This window comes from Drosophila busckii, chromosome 2R (assembly GCF_011750605.1).
Source record: "Drosophila busckii strain San Diego stock center, stock number 13000-0081.31 chromosome 2R, ASM1175060v1, whole genome shotgun sequence".
NCBI classification, from domain to species: Eukaryota; Metazoa; Arthropoda; class Insecta; order Diptera; family Drosophilidae; genus Drosophila; species Drosophila busckii.
In genome coordinates this window covers 7,287,059-7,304,767 of record NC_046605.1, presented here as the reverse complement: position 1 = coordinate 7,304,767, position 17,709 = coordinate 7,287,059, and the positions used below count along the sequence as shown (strand labels likewise).

General features: G+C 35.0%; 2 protein-coding genes across 3 annotated transcripts in view; one reads left to right on the top strand and one right to left on the bottom strand.

The window, feature by feature from the left end:
- LOC108596591 overlaps positions 1–11,202 on the bottom strand; it is a 25,576-nt gene extending 14,374 nt beyond the window's left edge. Inside the window, exon 1 of the mRNA XM_017982520.1 lies at positions 10,338–11,202. Coding sequence (XP_017838009.1) covers positions 10,338–10,757 — 420 coding nt within the window. The 5' untranslated portion in view covers positions 10,758–11,202. The remainder of the gene's footprint in view (positions 1–10,337) is intronic.
- Positions 1–17,709, top strand: part of LOC108596589 — an 81,062-nt gene that overhangs the window by 36,559 nt on the left and 26,794 nt on the right. For both annotated transcript variants that reach the window (XM_017982517.1, XM_017982516.1), the window contains exon 4: positions 9,120–9,151. In XM_017982517.1, coding sequence (XP_017838006.1) covers positions 9,141–9,151 — 11 coding nt within the window. In that variant the 5' untranslated portion in view covers positions 9,120–9,140. The remainder of the gene's footprint in view (positions 1–9,119; positions 9,152–17,709) is intronic.

Sequence of the window (17,709 nt, the reverse complement as noted above, 5' to 3'; positions counted from 1 at the left end):
CAATACAATTTGTTTACTAATGTTTAAATATAGCTATAGCAAATTATAAAAACAATTTCTAGTTTTATATTTCTATGCAGACAGCTTCGTTTAATTTAAAATTCTTTAGCTTTTATTGCATTGCAGCAAAAATCTTGCGCCTAGCAATTGAAATCGATCGGAACATAATAAATGTGTTTTCAATATTTATTTCTATTCAATTTGTATGCAATTTGCAATTGTGTTGAGCCCATTGTATTGCCAACATCAAAGGCATGTCGTGGAGTATGCGCTGGCTGCGCGGATAACGTTAGCATATCAGCAATGCCATCCATCAAATATCACGCGGGTCCTGCGTTGTTGGCATGCTTTCGACTGACGACTGCCGACTGCCGACTGCCTTCTGTCAAGCCGTCAAATTTGCAAAAGCAACTTCAGCCTGCCTGCCTGCCAGCCAAGTCTGCATACATAAAATCCAGCAATAAATGCGTTGAAGTGTATCAAGTTGCTTTAAAGCAGGCAACATGCGCTTGTTTGTGTGTGTGTGTGTGTGTGTGAGTTATGCTGTTGTCTAGTTTATTGAATTAGCTTTAGTATACAGCTATAAATGAAATTAAATTGCAGTCCACAGCATATTGAGCCGTTGGGCTTTAGTTTACTAAAAAGTAAAATTGCTTTTAATTTTTTCTTTTGGCACAAATCGGATTTTAAATTTTTGTTGAGCGCCACAGCTTGCCAAGGCACAAAATTGGCGCAAGAGCTGTAGCCAGAGCATGTTGTTGACAGCACATGTGCCAAGAAAATTGCCACACACACACACACACACGCATGCACATAGAGGGCTAATCAAGTGTCAGCTGTTGTTGTCTGTGTTACATGCAAAAGCAAAAGGCAGCAGCTTAAAAAGCATAGCATACTTTGCAGCGCTAGTCAATTTCAATTTTGTCTACAGCCATAATTAACTGCATTAAGCGCCCTGCAGCCAAACTCAAGTCATTCACAGCTGCTGCTGCTGCTGCTGCTGCTGCCTTAACTTGGGCATTAAAGCAAATTGCTGCATTGGCCCAAAAGCCTTACGGCCAACTACACACAGCTTAGCTCGGCGCTCTATACATTCAAACATTGTCTAACTGACAGTGTCAGGCTGACAGGTAAAATGAACACACAACTTCACATTCATTTGAAATGCAAAGCAACTACTGCCACAACATTGACAGCTACAAATTTCTTCTTTCTTTTTTTTTTTTCAAAACAACTACAAAACACAAAAAATTTTTCGGCTTAAACGCCACACACACAAAAAGCAAAACCATAAAGCGTTGCTCAAAGAGTTAAGAGAGCGCAGGGAGTGGGAGAACTGGCTTAACAACGTCTGCACTTTGCACCAAAGTCAGGTGGCGAAAAAATTGCGCAAAATAAAAGTTTTTTTTTTTTCTAGTTTTAAGCTGCGCCAAGTGCTGTAAGTGAAAGCTGCAGCTTGTGGCAGCCACAGCGTGTGGCAAGGCGCAAAGCCAAGCTTCAGCTGTAGCCACAAGAGTTTCACATATGTGAAGTCAGCATAATTTCAATTTTGGTAATTACATTAGACTAATGTTGTTTTCATTGCAACACAAGTGAAGGACTGCATTTAATTTAATAGAATTTATCTAGCAAAAAATATGCCACATTTAGTTTTTAATTAAATTGCAAATATTTTAGATAAATTTATGTCTATTCTATACTCTAAATTAAATGTTCAGTATGCAGCAGCTTAAGTTTTACTAATTATTACAAACAAGTTAATAAAAATAAAGCGAGCAAAGGGAATTCTAACGTGACTAAGTTGATAAGATACTCTGTACAAGTATAAATATATTCCATCTAAAAATATTGCAGTAGAAAGCATATTTAAATAATATAGAATATAAAATTTAATATATAATATTTATATTTAAATAACGACTTCAACTCAAATCGTAAGCGACGCCGAAATTAAAAAGATTTTATTGTTTTCAATAATAAGTTGCTACCATTCATTCAAAGCGTCTTCAAATTTAGCGCTTGCCTTGAAAAGCGATTGGTTGGAACTAGTTTAAAGCTGCTTTTGGATTGTTTTGAGATTAATCTGCGAAAGCAGCTGCATGTCAGAATGCTGTCAATATTAAAAGCAATAATGTTATCAATATTAAAATTCATAAACATTGTGCGTCACTTAAACAAATTCAGTTTCAAATTAAGCAAAGACTAAACTTTGAACGCCAATAGACTTTTATGGTAAGCTTAAAAAATAACTAAATAATATTTCTGGAAAGCGTTTTCTGTAAGCGAAATTTGAATTCCAATTTATTTAAAAGCAAAAACTATATATTGCTATTTTTATAATAAAATTGGCATACACATCACTACAAACAAAAATTAAATTTAATTTTCTACAAAAAGAAAAATGTTCTTTGCACCTTGTAACACACATAAGAGTGTTTTCTATTCAGCTATGAGTATTAAAAAAATATTAAAATAATATTAAAGCAGCTTGGGCTTTTGCAATTCGCGCAATAAATATTAAGTCTGACCTAATGATATTCAAATTGTAACATATTTGCGAATTAAATGAGCTATAAGCTATTTTAAATTTAAAATGCTATAATTTTGTATATTAATAATAATCATATCTAAAATATGCGAATGAAAAAATGCATTTAATAGTTGTTGAAAAAGCATATAATTTATTAGCATATGTTTTTGATATGCCGAGAAATATTTTCTTTTTTATATTTAATAATTTTGTTGCACTACTCTAAATATTCTTTTCATATAGAAAAAGGCAATGCAAACTTTTTAAAAAACTAAATAATTTATTAGCATTTGTTTTTTATTTGCATATTTTGCTTTTTATATTTAAAATGCTATAATTTTCTTTATTAATAATGCTCTAAATATTATTTTCATAATAAAAAAAAAATAAAATAAATTATTAGCATTTTGTTTTTGATTTGCGTAGAAATATTTCACGCATTAGATGATTTGTGATTGGATTAATAAATGCCATTGCCATTCTCTTGCATTAAAGTCAAGCAATTAAGAGCTTGATTTATTATAATTAAAGTCAGCTGTTGCCTAGACTTGCTACAATCGTTGGCATTTTAATGTGCACTATTAATTTACAAGGCGCGTTTGCTATTTAATTCAATATTACAATTCTTTGGGCAGCAACAACTTCAAGCCTATTGTAATTTATTTACTTTGTTGAAATTTGATGCTGATTGTGAGCGTCTTAGAGCGGCTTAGTACAGTTTTGGAAATGGCCACGCTGCGGTTTATGAGACGACAGCTAGTTAGGCAGTTGCTGCTGCTTGCATTACGCATACGCCTCGTGTCGCTTGTCGCTGCTCCAAATCGCCTTAGCTGCTACGCTGGTTTTTAAGCCTTAATAAACTAGCTGAATTGCATAGTTAAGCCTTTTTGCAACAGCAGCAGTAGACAATTTTCGGTTTTCTTTGCAAGGCCACGCCCCAAGGCGGGCGGGCGTGCGAATAAACTTGCGCTAGGATTTAAATCAGTGTTGGCTGGTGTATAAATTTAAAAAGAGAGTAGCCTGCCTGCCTGCTTACTTATCAGCCATGGCCCGTTTGGCTAGTTTGAGAGCCGTTCGTACGCCGATGAGTCAGAGCGAGTGTCAGGACGTTGGAGCTGCCATTTTGGCTGCCTCTATCTCTTGCCGCTGCTGCCGCTGCTTGCTACAAATCATGATAATAAATTCCAATTTTATTTAGTCAGTGAGGCGGCAAAGCACCCTTGTCATCGTCAAAGCTCCAGCTCCAGCTCCAGCCCAGGCCAATCGGGAGCACAGCCAAAAAAAGCAACAACAACAAAAACAAAAGTTGAGCAAAAGGCAAACGCTTCATCTGCTGCTTGGCTACAAAAATATAAAGGGCTATTGCTCCATTTGTTGGCCAGTCTCAACTACTTGGATTAACGGTTCATTTTTATGACTTTTTATTTTATGCAACGCCGCTTTGTGTGCCGCACTCAGCTTTTGTTGATTCAACGCATGAAGAATGCGGCAAAGCTTTCAAATAAATTTACTCTTGAATTGAGTTTTATGTTTTCGTCGTCTGTTTAACTTTTGCCGGGCATAATCAGCATGAATTGTAATGATTGCATAGCCTGGACTTGTAGCCAAAGTATTGACTAACGAGTGGGGGGGAAAGTTTAGCTGACAGCAATGCGGTTGCCTGAGCAACCGTTGGGGCCAAAGCACATTAGTCGTTTGCTAAAAATGTATGTGTGTGTGTGTGTGTTTGTGTGTGTGTGTGGCTGCCTCGCAGCAGGATATGTGGCAGACACACAACAGTTTTGTAGTCTCTCGTCCTGGCATTTGTTCGCGTTGCCTTTTTCATTGCCCGCTGGCAATTACAATGTTGCAATGTTGATGGCATTTTTGTTCTCCCTCTCTCTCTCTCTCTTACACACTCTCTCTCGCTCACGCTCTTTATGCTTTGCATACGTATTACGTTCGTACATATTCCGTGACAGCTGAGCAGGCATTCACTCCACTTTGACATACCAGCAAACATTAGTTTAAACTAGAGCTAGGTCTATTTTTTTTTTAAGGGGCTTTATTTTGAACATAAACGAGCATTCCTGCTTAGATTCCTTAAACGTAACTGTTTAAGCTACAATTAATTAAAGCAAACTGCTTTTTGTTTGTGCTATAAAATTGCATGTTGTTAATTATTTTAATACACAAACCCAAAATTATTGTGCAGAGTAATTGAAAATTTATTCACACTCTAGTTGCCTAAATTATTTATTTAGTTATTTTAATTACAGCCTATTAAATTCTATGGTACAATTGGTATAGCCAGAGCAATAAAGGCCTTGAGGCTGATTTTTTTGTTATGCTAATTACTTAGTTGCCTAAATAATATTATGAAATATTTAAATTAAGTTAACATTAAGTTCGTTTTCTAAGCGCCAAACTAAAGCAGAAATTACAATCAAACTTATAACTTTTTTTTTAATATAAGCTAAACTTCTATTCTCAAAATATATTTTCTATTTATGCATATAAGCATTTAATACTTTTGTAAATCATTAGTTGCTTAATTCTAGCTAATAATTACTCCAACAACTTAATTAATTATTGATGTCTGTGACTATTATCAGCTATTTAAGTCATTGCTTATTTAACTTAAAGTTAGTAATGTATTTTCAATTGCCAGTAATGCAACTAAAACAAATATATATGATGCTAATAAATTCTAACAAATTACGTACTCCCGTATGATTTAAAAAGTAATTGAAAATTAATCTTAATAATTTTTAATGCCAACAAATTCTGTGCAGTATCAACAACTTTAAAAAATAATTGAATAATTTGAAGCTAAGCTTTTTGTTTACCATAAAAAATTAATTAAGCTTATGCTATATATAACAATTATATTTATTATTGAATCTGCTGCAATGTGTATGTCAGTTTAAGATTTTGTTACTAACTAGCAGAGATTTAAAATTATTTTGAATGTAATTCAGCTTGAATTAAAATATTTTTGAATGCCTCATTTAAATTCAGCTGAATTAAATTAAATTAAATTATATAAATTCCAGCTAAATTAATTAATCATAAATGCATTCCTTTACAACACTATTAAATAGTTCTAATTACTATAGTAATTACTGCATAAGCAACGCATTTATATGTATTTACTAAAATATTTATGTGCATTTTTTCAAGTGCAATTGAAGCACAATAAATCTCAAAGCTCATGACTGCAACAAAGTATAAAGCGATGAGCAGCTGACACATGCAAAGCGACATATGGCAGTGCCGACATGAACGGACAGACGGACAGCCAGACATATAGCTAGGGCCAGTTACTTCCGCTTTGCAACGAGAGAGTCACTGCAAATTTTTTTTTTGTTTGAGCTCTTACGGCTTTTGTTGCCATGGCAGTTGCTTGATTTGCATTTGCATTTGAGCTGCTACCAGGCTCAACACACACACACACACACAGGCACACACACGTGCATGCATTTATGTGTAGCATAATTATGGGCGTTGAAAGGCACTACGGGTTTGGTAGAGACTGCAGTGCGCTGCTCTGTTATGCATGTAGCTTGGCTCACACAATGAGCCGAGTTTCTTGGCCAAGCACAAACTTGGCTAAGAATTGTGTGTGGCAATCAGTGGCGCAGGCAAACATTTGATAGACTCCAGAGCAAAGAAGCGAAGCCTTTAAGCAGCTTTTGTGCTGCTCGAGCTTACAATAGTTGTTCGACTTGTTTACCAGCAAAGTGCAGACAATTAAATGCAAGCACTTTGTTTTCACTTTCCGTCCAGCTTAGCTGCATCCCTCAAAATGCTGCAAACCTCCTTTTTGATAAAAAACAAGGGGGTTGCTGCTTTTTCGGTGGTTGGCCGCCACTGTTCGTGGCTATTTTAAAACAAACTGTTTACTTTGACTCCAGCGCTGTTGCTTCATTATAAAATCGATGTGTGTGCGTTGTAAATTGAGCTCTCTCTCGCTCTTCCTCACCCGAAAGGGGTTACAAACAATGGTTACAATTTTAAGTGGCGGGTTTTTGTGTGTGTTGGGGCATAAATGAAATTTCATCAACGAATGGCAGCTTAAAACTTGCACTGGATATTCTAATTAAGTTGCCAACTTAACTATTAAAAGCAGCTTAAAAGCATATTAAAGCGCTCAGACTGAAGCTTGATAATCAAGCAGCGCCTTTGAGCAAAATATTTAAAGCTTAATTTGATATTTGGTGCGCATAAAATGCAACTTGAACAGTTGCTGACAGCTATAAATTGTTAAAAAATATAAATGATGTTTATACAAGCTGAAGCTGCTAAACTTTTAATTACTTTTTATAAATTTAATTTACTATAAACGAACAACACAAAAAACAGCGTAAATTATTTTTGAGCTTTAAATAAATTGAAATTATATTTATATATTGAAAAACTTGCAAGACTTGTTCACAAATTTAACTAAGCTTCTTAACAAAATTATAATACAACAAAATATGAGATTTATTCAACAAAATAATTTAATTTAAACTTTAAACTTAAATTGATTGTAAAATTACAATTAAGTTTCATAAAATTATATTCAAATAAAATTATAAAAAAAAGAAAAATTAATCTACAGATATATAAAATATATAAAATTGTAAAAGAATATTGCAATAAACCGAAAACAAATAATTACAAATTGTATTTAAAATTCGAAAAGAATTACAATTAAATCTAAAATAATTATATTCAAATTAAATTATTATTAAAACTAATTGACAGATAATTCTTTAACAACTAAAAATATATAAAATGAAAAAGAATATTGCATTAAAGATTAAATAATTACAATTAAATATAAAAATTATACTTAAAAACTTAAAAAAAACCAAGGAATAAAATAATTACAATTAAATAATAAATAATTGCAATTAAATATACAAATTGTACTTAAAAAACTTTAAGTAAAAGCAATGAATAATGCTTAAATTTAATAATTAAAAAATATATACGCGGCAAAATAATACAATAAAAATATAAATATAATTAATGAATGTGAAGAGAACAAAAGTATTTATAAATATATTTCAAATTCTATAAATATAATGCTATAAATATAATTTAAATTAAAAATTTAAATAACTAAAGTCGTATCGTGCCGCACATACAAAACTTTAAAATGCAAATTCATTGACAATGCACAAATTTAATTGAAAAATGTAGTTGAGGGTGTAACTTGATTGATTTCACATGCGGCCAATTGTAAGCTCATTGAGAACAGGATAACGTAGACAGACTTTTGGTATTTCCAACTTCGAGTCGAGTTACGACGCTGTCGCTATCACTGTCTCTGTCTCTATTGCTGTCTCTGTTGCTGAGGCTAAACCCTAAATATTCACTCCTAAGCTCTTGGCAGTCGCATGCAAAATGCGACTTTGGCTGTTCGAGCTCTGCTCGCCCTTTGGCTAATGCGCTCTCTGGCATTGTCGTAGTCCTTGCTGCTGTTTTTTTTTTTGCTGCTTTTTGTTTAGTGCATGCGATGCGGCTGGTCAGTGCAAAATAGACTGAAATTGATGATGTCACTTGATAGGGCGAATGAGTTTTTCATTTTTCATTTTGCACTTTTCACTTGATAGCCTCAAACCTCAGTGTGCCACGCCCACGCCCAGTTCGTGTTGTTTAACAAATTCATCCTGTTGCTTGCGCTTCAGTGCGTGCCCAGCAGCAAGAGCTGAAGCTGCAGCTGCAACTGAAGTTGGAGCTGTAGCTGGAGCATATTGCATTGTTGCCGCTGGCTAGCTAACTACCATTGTCCACTGTAGCACGTAGCCAGGACATTTCGCTGGTAATTCCCGTGCTCCTGCTCTCGCTCTCGCTCTCTGGCGCTTTATTCGCATTTCACTGCATATGCGATTTTTTGGCACAAGCCATTGTTGTGCATCGACCTGTTTGATTGGCTTGTTCTTTGCCTTTTTTTGTACGTTGTTGCACGTTTTTAATTAGTGCTTGTGCCACATGCAACGTGTGTCTGTCTGTGTGTGTGTGTGTGTATGGCAAAAGCTTTAAGTGCGCTTGGGCATATTAAACAAAAGCAAAAAGGCGAACATTTCATAAGCGCATTGCGAACTCGGCCACAATGCCAAAATGATTTATATGCAAAGTGCACTCAACATTGCTCTAAGTGTCTATGTATGTGTGTCTCAGTGTGTGTGTGTGTGTGTGCACCTTGGCAGGCGCCACAAACAAAAGGCCAACAATCGACTCAATTCCACACGAGTCGTTACAGACAGCGCTACAAATTTACCAAAATTTATAACAATAGCGCAACACACACACACACACATAACACACACACACACACATGTGTAAGCACTTGAAGCGCACATTGAATTCACTTGTGTATTGTATTTTGTGCAGTTTGCAACGCTTTGAGTTGTGCTTGAAATTTTCGTACAAAACTAAGCATGACTTGCAGTTAATCAGATTAGATCGCATGCTATAGCAAATTGAACTGTCATATGTGAGCTACGATATGACTGAGCTACGTCACTTGCATATTAAATATAACTTTATGATACGCATTTGTTAATAAATCTTTGTGTGTGTTAGATACTAATTTAATTGTCATTTTTATTTATAGCTTGCCCAAGTTGCTTGATGAATGACAAAAAGGTAAGTCGCATAGCAAGTTTATTATTCGACTTTAGTAATAAGCTCTTACTTTTTAACTCTCTACTGAATTTATTCTGCTTATGCATTGAATTTGCCATAAATTCAAACCTTAAACCGATTCAAAATTAGATTGGATTTGACTTAAAGGGTCAAATCAAGCTCTTACATATCAACTCTCTACTGAATTTATTCTGGTTATTCATAAATTCAACCTCAATCTAATCTAAAATCAGCTTGGATTTCACTTAAAGATAAATAGTTCATAGGCTAGTTTATGTTTTATGATTTGCCAAACGTAACTTTAAATTTCATATTTTATTTCATTTGTGTTACAACTGATATGCTCTTAAATTATATTAACTATATTTATAAGATATATTCAATGCTTACTTTGCTTTACTTTGTGTGTTGCCAAGGAATCAAACGAGATATGGGTTCAAATTAAATTTAACGATATATTTAAGCAAATTTCTTTTTAAATTATTTTTATTTTACTCATTATAATTTTAAATTAAACTCTCTTAGACTATCGATATATTTAAGCAAATTTCTTTTTAAATTAGTTAATTTATTCATAATGTTTTTAGTTTAGAATTGCTAAGCCACAACAAATATTAAATTACACATAAATTTAGGACTGTCTATTGTAGTAAGCGGCAGACTACAGCCCATAACCATTTATCGATAGTATCGATAGCATTAGCAACTACGCCAGAACTCAAACGCAGCTCGATAAGCTGCTGCTGCGCCTTCAATTGTAGCAAATATTATGCATTTATTTAATGCTAGCGCCCCATAAAATATAAAATGCTTTCTATTGTAGTACAGACTACACCCAATTACGAATAATCGATAGTCATAAGCGCAACTTTCTCAGAACTCGATAAGCTGCTGCCTTGATTTAATGCCTGAGCCTCAACAGCTGCTTGGCTGCTTTCAAAATTGAAATGTGTGTTTGGTTCTAAGCTGCTTTTGAATTTCTAATGAAAAGTTAATTTGTAAATTCGCATGAATTCAAATGCTTAAGCCGCTTGCTCGCCTCACTTGCCGCACAAATAAATTTGTGTTAAGCTGCCGAACTGGATTTAATGCAACTCGAGCTTAAATTCATTGTGAATGCAGCAAGTATCTTTACATTCTTTTTGTTATTTATAGCCAGAGTGTGTGTTGGCTTGATGGCACTCACCTTATTGGAATTACCATTGAATTTCAATAGCTTCTTGCAGGATTTACCGCGACTTTCAAAATAGATTTCCTGTGGCGTGCGTCGGCGTCGCTGCTGTGCAGCCGGCTGTGCTGCTGCTGCTGGCTTGCGTTGCATAAATAACGAATCGCTCTGGCTGCAATCGCTGCCTGCCACCGCTACTGATTGTGTTGCCTTGTGGCGACTTACGCAGAACAGGCGACTCAAGATGCCGCAACAGCCGCCGCCGCTGCTGCTTGAAGCTGATGATGAAGATGTTGCTGCTGTTGCTGCTGCTGCTGCAGCGGCTGATGTTGTGGCAGGCATTGTTATGGCTGCTTCATTGTTGTTGGCACAACAGCGTGCGGATATGGTCATCAGGTTGGCATTGTGGCGTGTCTGACGATTGACATCCATTTCCATAGCGTGCAACAAAAAAAACTGTTGCCTGCTTTGCTGCGCTGCCGTTCTGCGCTTTGTTTACTATTATTGTTATTGTTGTTGTTGTTGTTTAAACACAACTTCCGACAGTTCCGCTGCTAACTTTTGCTTGCTTTTCACTGCTATTTTTTTTGCTGCTGTTGAGATATGCAAATCATCAGCCGGATGCTGCTGCCAGTTTTTGTTTTATTTGCAACTCTCGCTGTGTATTTTTTTTTCTTGTAATTTATTTGCTTTGGGTTTTTTTTTTTGGCAGCGGGGAGGCTGTCACTGTAAATAGCTGACTGCGTTGGCAGGTGGTTCAATGTTAAAGACACAACAACAACTTGGCGCCCTTGCTACGCACACACACATACACACACACACGCACACAGTTTACGAGCGAGCGAGAGAGCAAGCAAGAGAGCAGCCGCGACGTTTACAAGCCGAGGCCAGCAAACCAACTGATAGCAGCCGTCTCTTTGCCTGTAGCTCTGACTGCGCTGGCGTTGCCAGACTGTTGAGTGCTTAGCTTTGGCTGAGGCGCATGCCTGACGCACAGTGAGCGCTAAAAGCAAACGAACGCACAGCTGCTCTTTGTGAATGGAGCTAGAGACAAGTCAAGTTCTTGCCTGTTTACGTTTTCGGCTGCGTCGCTGCCGTCGCTTGTTAAGGCGCCAGCAGCGGCTGGAGGGGCGTGCAGGTCAAAGTTGTAGCGCATTTTGCTTTATGTGTGTAATTGTTTGGCGTCAGTCGAGCGGCGCCTCCTGCGCTGCGGCAGCAGCAGCTTTTTACTATCAGCTACTGTTGATTTAGACAGCAAATCGAGAGTTTTAGTGCAAATATGTGTGAGCAATAAAATATGCATGAATTGCTTGCGAATATAAATAAATATATATGCATATATTTATATTAGTGTATCAAATTATTGTTAGCATTGAAGCAAAACGTTTGAAATTTGAACATTTTATTTATTAATTTATTTTATTTATATTAGGTTAACATCAAAACATTTTAAATTTGAGCATTTTGTTTACTAATTTTTTTTTAAAGTCAACTGTCTATAGTAAAATACATTATTGAAAAATTATTTAGGCCAAATATTTTTAATTATTAATTTATTTTATACAGCTATCATCATATCAAAATTATTATTATTATTGAAATTTGAACATTTTATTTATAAATTTATGTGGACAATCTGTTGTTAAAATTTAATCAATAGGCGGAAGAAATTATTAATAATCCTAAAAATGTTCTTAATCAATTTAATCCATGTGCATTATTGCAAAATAAATTAGGCTAAATATTTACAATAAATTAAATCAATTAAAATGAGAGTGTCAAACATTTCTTGCTAGGACTGGCAAATACCCAATCAGATCTACGTTAGTGTTAGCTATGAATAGTGAAATTAATTAAAATAAAACGCTTAAGATTCAAAGCCGCGTACGCTGTATTGAACATAAATATTTTTTTTATTAAATATAATAAAATAAATTATTACGTGGAATTTGTATTGAACTTATATTTTGATGAATAGGAAATTGTATGATTTAGGTGAGTAACTTCAATGCAATTTTTATAAATAAATATAAATAAAGTAATTGATAAGTTACTAAAAATATTACAAACACGCAAAAAATATCTGAATATTTTTAAAAGCTCAAAAAAATTAAATTAAAAATCTGTTTAAATATATTTTGTAGCTTAAATAAAAATTTCTCTGATAACAGTCACTGCTTTAAATGTTTAGTTTATGCACAAGCGCATTGCAAATAGTTTTTGATAATTTAAAATAATAATTGCATTTTTTTTTTGTTATAAAATTGCAAGCAGCTTAGCTGCTTAGAGCGCTATCGATAACGATTAGCTACAATGTTAATGCTTAACATAAACTGTTAAGCGTAAGATAAGTTGCAATTGATTTGACTTGCGCAATTAAATTAAAAGCACAAACGAATTTATAAATTATTAAAAACTTAACTAAAGTTAAACTTTTCCATATGCCACATTTTCTTTTCTATATTTCTTCTATGAATTAATTACAGCGCATAGCTTAGTCGACTATTGTCTATGGCTGCGAGCACTTTCATCTCACTGAGCTGTTGTTGTTGCAATGCTCGAGTGCCAGATTACCAACTAAAGTGATGAGCAGGCACACATTTCATTATTGAGTGTGTGTTAGTGTGTGTGTGTGTGTTTGTTTGTCTGTCTTTCAGCCTGCTCTGTTGCCTCTACGCTCCGCTTGACGACACTTCAGCCACCCCGTGTGTCTCTCTCTCTCTCTTTCTCGCTCTGTTGTTCTCTGTACGTAATTTCAATGTTTCAACGTAATCTTTGATTTGATTATGTTGTTGAGCTGCCTCCTAGGGGTGCGCCAAACGTGCCATGTTGTCCTTGTTTGCCTCTCAATGTGTGTGTGTGTGTGTGTCTCGGCCACTTCCGGCTAAAGCTATAAACGGATTATAAAGTAATTTAATGCTTTTTGTTGTTAGCGTCGACAAAGATAGAAACGGCTACAGCTTCAGCTCTGCTGCTGTCCGCTCAGCGCTGTCATAAAAAAAACAACGAAAACAAGCAAAACTTTTAATGTTTTGCGGCTGCTGGGCACCGCACATCACGCATACGCACTGTTACACCTAACCAAACTGGAAATAGCCTCTATTTAATGAGTTTGGCTTAGTTTCATTTAGTTTGCCTGCCAGGCGCAAAAGCAGCACAAAAGCATTTTCGGTTCGCAATTAATGTCACTCAATGTGTCCTGTCTGTGGCAACATGTTTATCTGCCTGCTAAATTTATGTGCAACACACACACATGCAGCAGATTGTCACATTAATTTGCTACGTTAAGCTGTCAACGTGCCCCAACAATTCTCACATATATATTTGGTATTGTATCTGTTTTTTTTTCTCGTCGATTTCTATGGGGCTATTTTTCTTGTTTTCATCTTGGCCAAACAGCGATAAGTGCGACTTGGTTTATCTTTATGTTTAGGCTTGCGCACATTTATTACAGTTCCTTGAGCGTCCTTCGAGCTGTCCTGCAAATAAATACGTTTGATAATGTAGCACGAACTTTCAATTGATGGCCTCTGGTCATTGTAGCTACGGGTGTTAAGCCAAATGAAGTGCGTGCAGCAGTTTAGTGTTGAGTGCTTTGGGTTAATAATGTGGGTGTGTGTGTGTGTGTGGATCTAGTTTGCTGTACATAAACAAAATACAGTTACTTTAGCTTGCATGCTTAAATATTTATTGAATGTAGCTTAAGCATTCAATTGTGCTCAGAAATAAGTTTGTATATAAAAATAAAATAAACTGCAGTCTGCACTTCCCATTTTAGCTATTTTATTGCTAGATAATAGCTAGATTTAGTAGTTTTGAAACTGAAAAAGGCTATTCAATTTTAGTTTCAGGCTATTTAAAAATTGATTTCATTACTTTTGTAGCTCCCCTAACGATATTTGAAATCTTTAATGGAACAATACAATAATTTAAAATAAAATAATTTTTTTTACTAATAATTATTCTCAATTTCACTTAGATATTGTTAAATTAACATGGAATATAAATGTAGCTATTGTTTTAAGCATTTTTTTTCTTGTTTAGCTATTTCTAGCAATGTTTTTAATTAAATCTAGCTAATTTAGCTAAGGAAATTCTAGCAACACTGCCTGCACTTTTTGTAATATTTAAGCAGTTTATCTTTGCTATTAAAATAATTAAGAGAATTTATGCTAGGTTTTCAAAATTGAATTCTGAATTCTGTTTAACTCGCTGCATGGAATTATTCATTGAGAACTTTGTCCACGTCAGCAGCTTAGATAAAAGTCTGCACTGAACTTATCATTGACGGAATTTTAAATAGGCTAAGCTAAATCAATACGTTAATATTGAAGCATTCCAGCTTATTAAAATTCGTTACAAATTTTAAAAAGTTAAAGAAATGGCTTTGAACTTTCTTGAATGGTTTGAACTTGCATCTTCATACAAATGTTTTAAGCAAAAATTGTTAATTCACATGCAGCACTATGGCATGACTAAAAGTTAAGCAACAGTAACTAAACAAAATAAATGATGCTGCAGAACTATTGAAGGAATTATTGTTAGGCTAGACTTTAGCTTTAATACTTATAACGTCAGTACTCATTTATTTTAATCAACAAACATTTGTTGCTGAGCTTTTAAACTTAGCAGCCGCCTCAATCAATGTTGATAATAAATAAGTGGTGACCACAATTTATTTAATTTATTCTATATAGAAAAGCTTTGTCAACTAGTACCAACTAAACTGCAACCGAATTACAACAAATTTATCTATCGAAATAAATTATTTCATCCTAAATTTAGTCACTTGAGCTTTAACTTATTTTTTTTTATAATATTTGTTTGATATGTATTAAATTTTTACTCATAGTAACTTATATACTAACTTGTCGATTACTTAAACAACAATTTTAGTAATATATTTAAAATGCATTAACACTCGAATTTTGTCGCTTTAACTGCGACGTATACTTAATTTTTTGTTTGTTCTGCTTACAAATTTTTATTAAATTAATATATAACAGCTGTTTAAAATATTCTGCATAATTTTAAATGATTTTCTTACTACGATAAATTAATATTTCAAATTCGTATAGCAAACTAATTGCTGCGAGCAAATTAAAACCGCATAGTGCAAAATCTATATCTATTGCATCAAAGCAATTGGCAGCTTGGCAGTTACAAAATGTTGAGCTGCTAACTTTTTATGAAGCAATTTTTGGGCAAAAGTTTCTACACATGTTGGGGGTGGTGGCCACGCCCACAATCAGTCTCAATTACGCTGCATTTTTGTATGTGTCGAATGCTGTTAGCAATAAAAACTGTAGCCAAAAACTGAAAAGTTCCATTGCATTGCACTCAAAACAAAAAATAAAAAGAAGGAAAAAATCAAGCGAAACTGTTGCCTAATTGCAAAAATGCTGCCGGCCAAGCAGCGAGAAGAGATAGAGAAAGCAATAGAGAGAGAGAGAGCAAGTGCTAGAGTGTGTAGCGTAACTTTTTGGGATGTGCGGCAAAATAAAAATAAAAAAAAAAGTAAAGTACGTTAAAAGCTTAAACAAAACCTCAATAAAGCCGATGGGCACAGTTGCTCAGTTGCTTAACTGCTATGCTAGGTATGGCTAGAGCAGTAGAGGGGGGTGCGGTGTGAAGCCAGCAGCGGTTGCTGCCAAACTATTGAGGCGGCAAATGGCAAACGGAAAAGTTTGTAACGCATGCGCAGCCTCAAGGATGAGGTCACAATGTGCCATGGGGCTAACCAACAAACTACAGCAGCAGCGGCAGCAACAATTACAACAAACATTACAACGACCAGAACAACGACAAGCACAACGTCATGTAAATGACGCTTTTATGTTGCAATCACGTGCTGCCTGTTTTATCTCTTGCTCTTCCTCTTTTATATTTTTTTTTTGTTGTTTCATATGCAGTGAAATTTTATGATTATTGCCAGAGAGAGCGACAAAAAGTTGAACACAAAAGTTTGTCGGCCCTGCACTTTGCCACTAAATGTGGCGGCTATGTGTGCTGGTGTGTGTGTGTGTGCATTGCTTGTCAGTCTGGCTGGCTGGCAGTGGATTGACAGGATCAGCTTTGCTAGCGCGCTGATGACATCACTAGAAATTTATGCAAATGCACGGAATTTGTATGAAAATTGTTTTATTTTCACAAAGAGGCGCACACACACACACACACACACGTATACACAGCTGCCTGCACACACTCACTTAATGCACGCGCGTGTCAGTGTCTTGTGCTTAAGCTAAAAATTACTCATACCACGTGTTGGCTGTCGCTATGCGTATTTTGTTGTCTCTACTCTACGCTCTGCTCTGCTGTGTTTTATGCAAATTTGTTGCTGTGCGCAACAATGTTATTAACAAATGATAACAAGCTAGTGCCCAACAACAACAATAACATGACACAAGACACAACGACAACTGTCAGTTAGACGCTGCTGCTGCCGCTGCTGCTGCTGCGGCTCTCTGGGCTCTGTGCTCTGTCCCATGTCAAGTTTTTAGTTCGCTGCTCCCATTGTGGGTGTTGTTGTTGTTCTTGTTCTTGTTTTGCTTTTTTGCATGCGTTACGAGCACAACTCTGAAATTATACAGTGAAATATGTTGCCACAACAACGAAAACGAAAAAAAATATGAAACAACATCAGCAACACAGAGTAAAACAGCAAAGCTGTAAATACAAGCCTCAAGGCTACATTCATCAACAAAAAAAAAAAAAACCACAGCCTGCAGCATCTCTATGGAGTTTCCGGAAAAGCCCAGGGATATGTAGACTAATGCGGGCTTAGAGCCAATCTATTTAACTCGCTTGTTAATGAAGCAATTGCAGTTTGAATAAAAAACATTTTGTTGTCAAAAGAAATTTTACAATGAATTTAACATTCTTTGTTGCAAACTCATTGTTTTGTTGCACTTGTTGAGCTCGTTGCTGTTTAATCCTTGATTTAACTCACTAAATTTACTCGTTTCCTTCGTATGTTGCTTTTATTTCATTCATTGTATTTAATCGTAGTCATTTCATTTTCATTCAACATACTCCTTACTTCCACTTGCTTGAGGTTTTGCAAGTTCGTTGCTGTGAAATTCTCGTTAAATTTACTCGTTTTCTTCGTATGTTGTATACCTTGATTTTCATTAATTTACTTCACTTTTCTCATCGTTCTGCGTTCGTTATTTTTATTTAGCATACTCGTTACTTCGACTTGCTTAACTTAAGGTTTTGATAGTTTTGTTAAACTTGTTGAACTCGTTGCTATAAAATACTTGATTTCAACGTTTCCTTCGTATGTTGCATTTATTAATTTCATTTTATTTATTTTTAGTCTTTCTTTCTCGTTGCTCTGCATTCGCTGCTTCTATTTGTTTAACTCAACAGCTAGCAAGTTTAATAC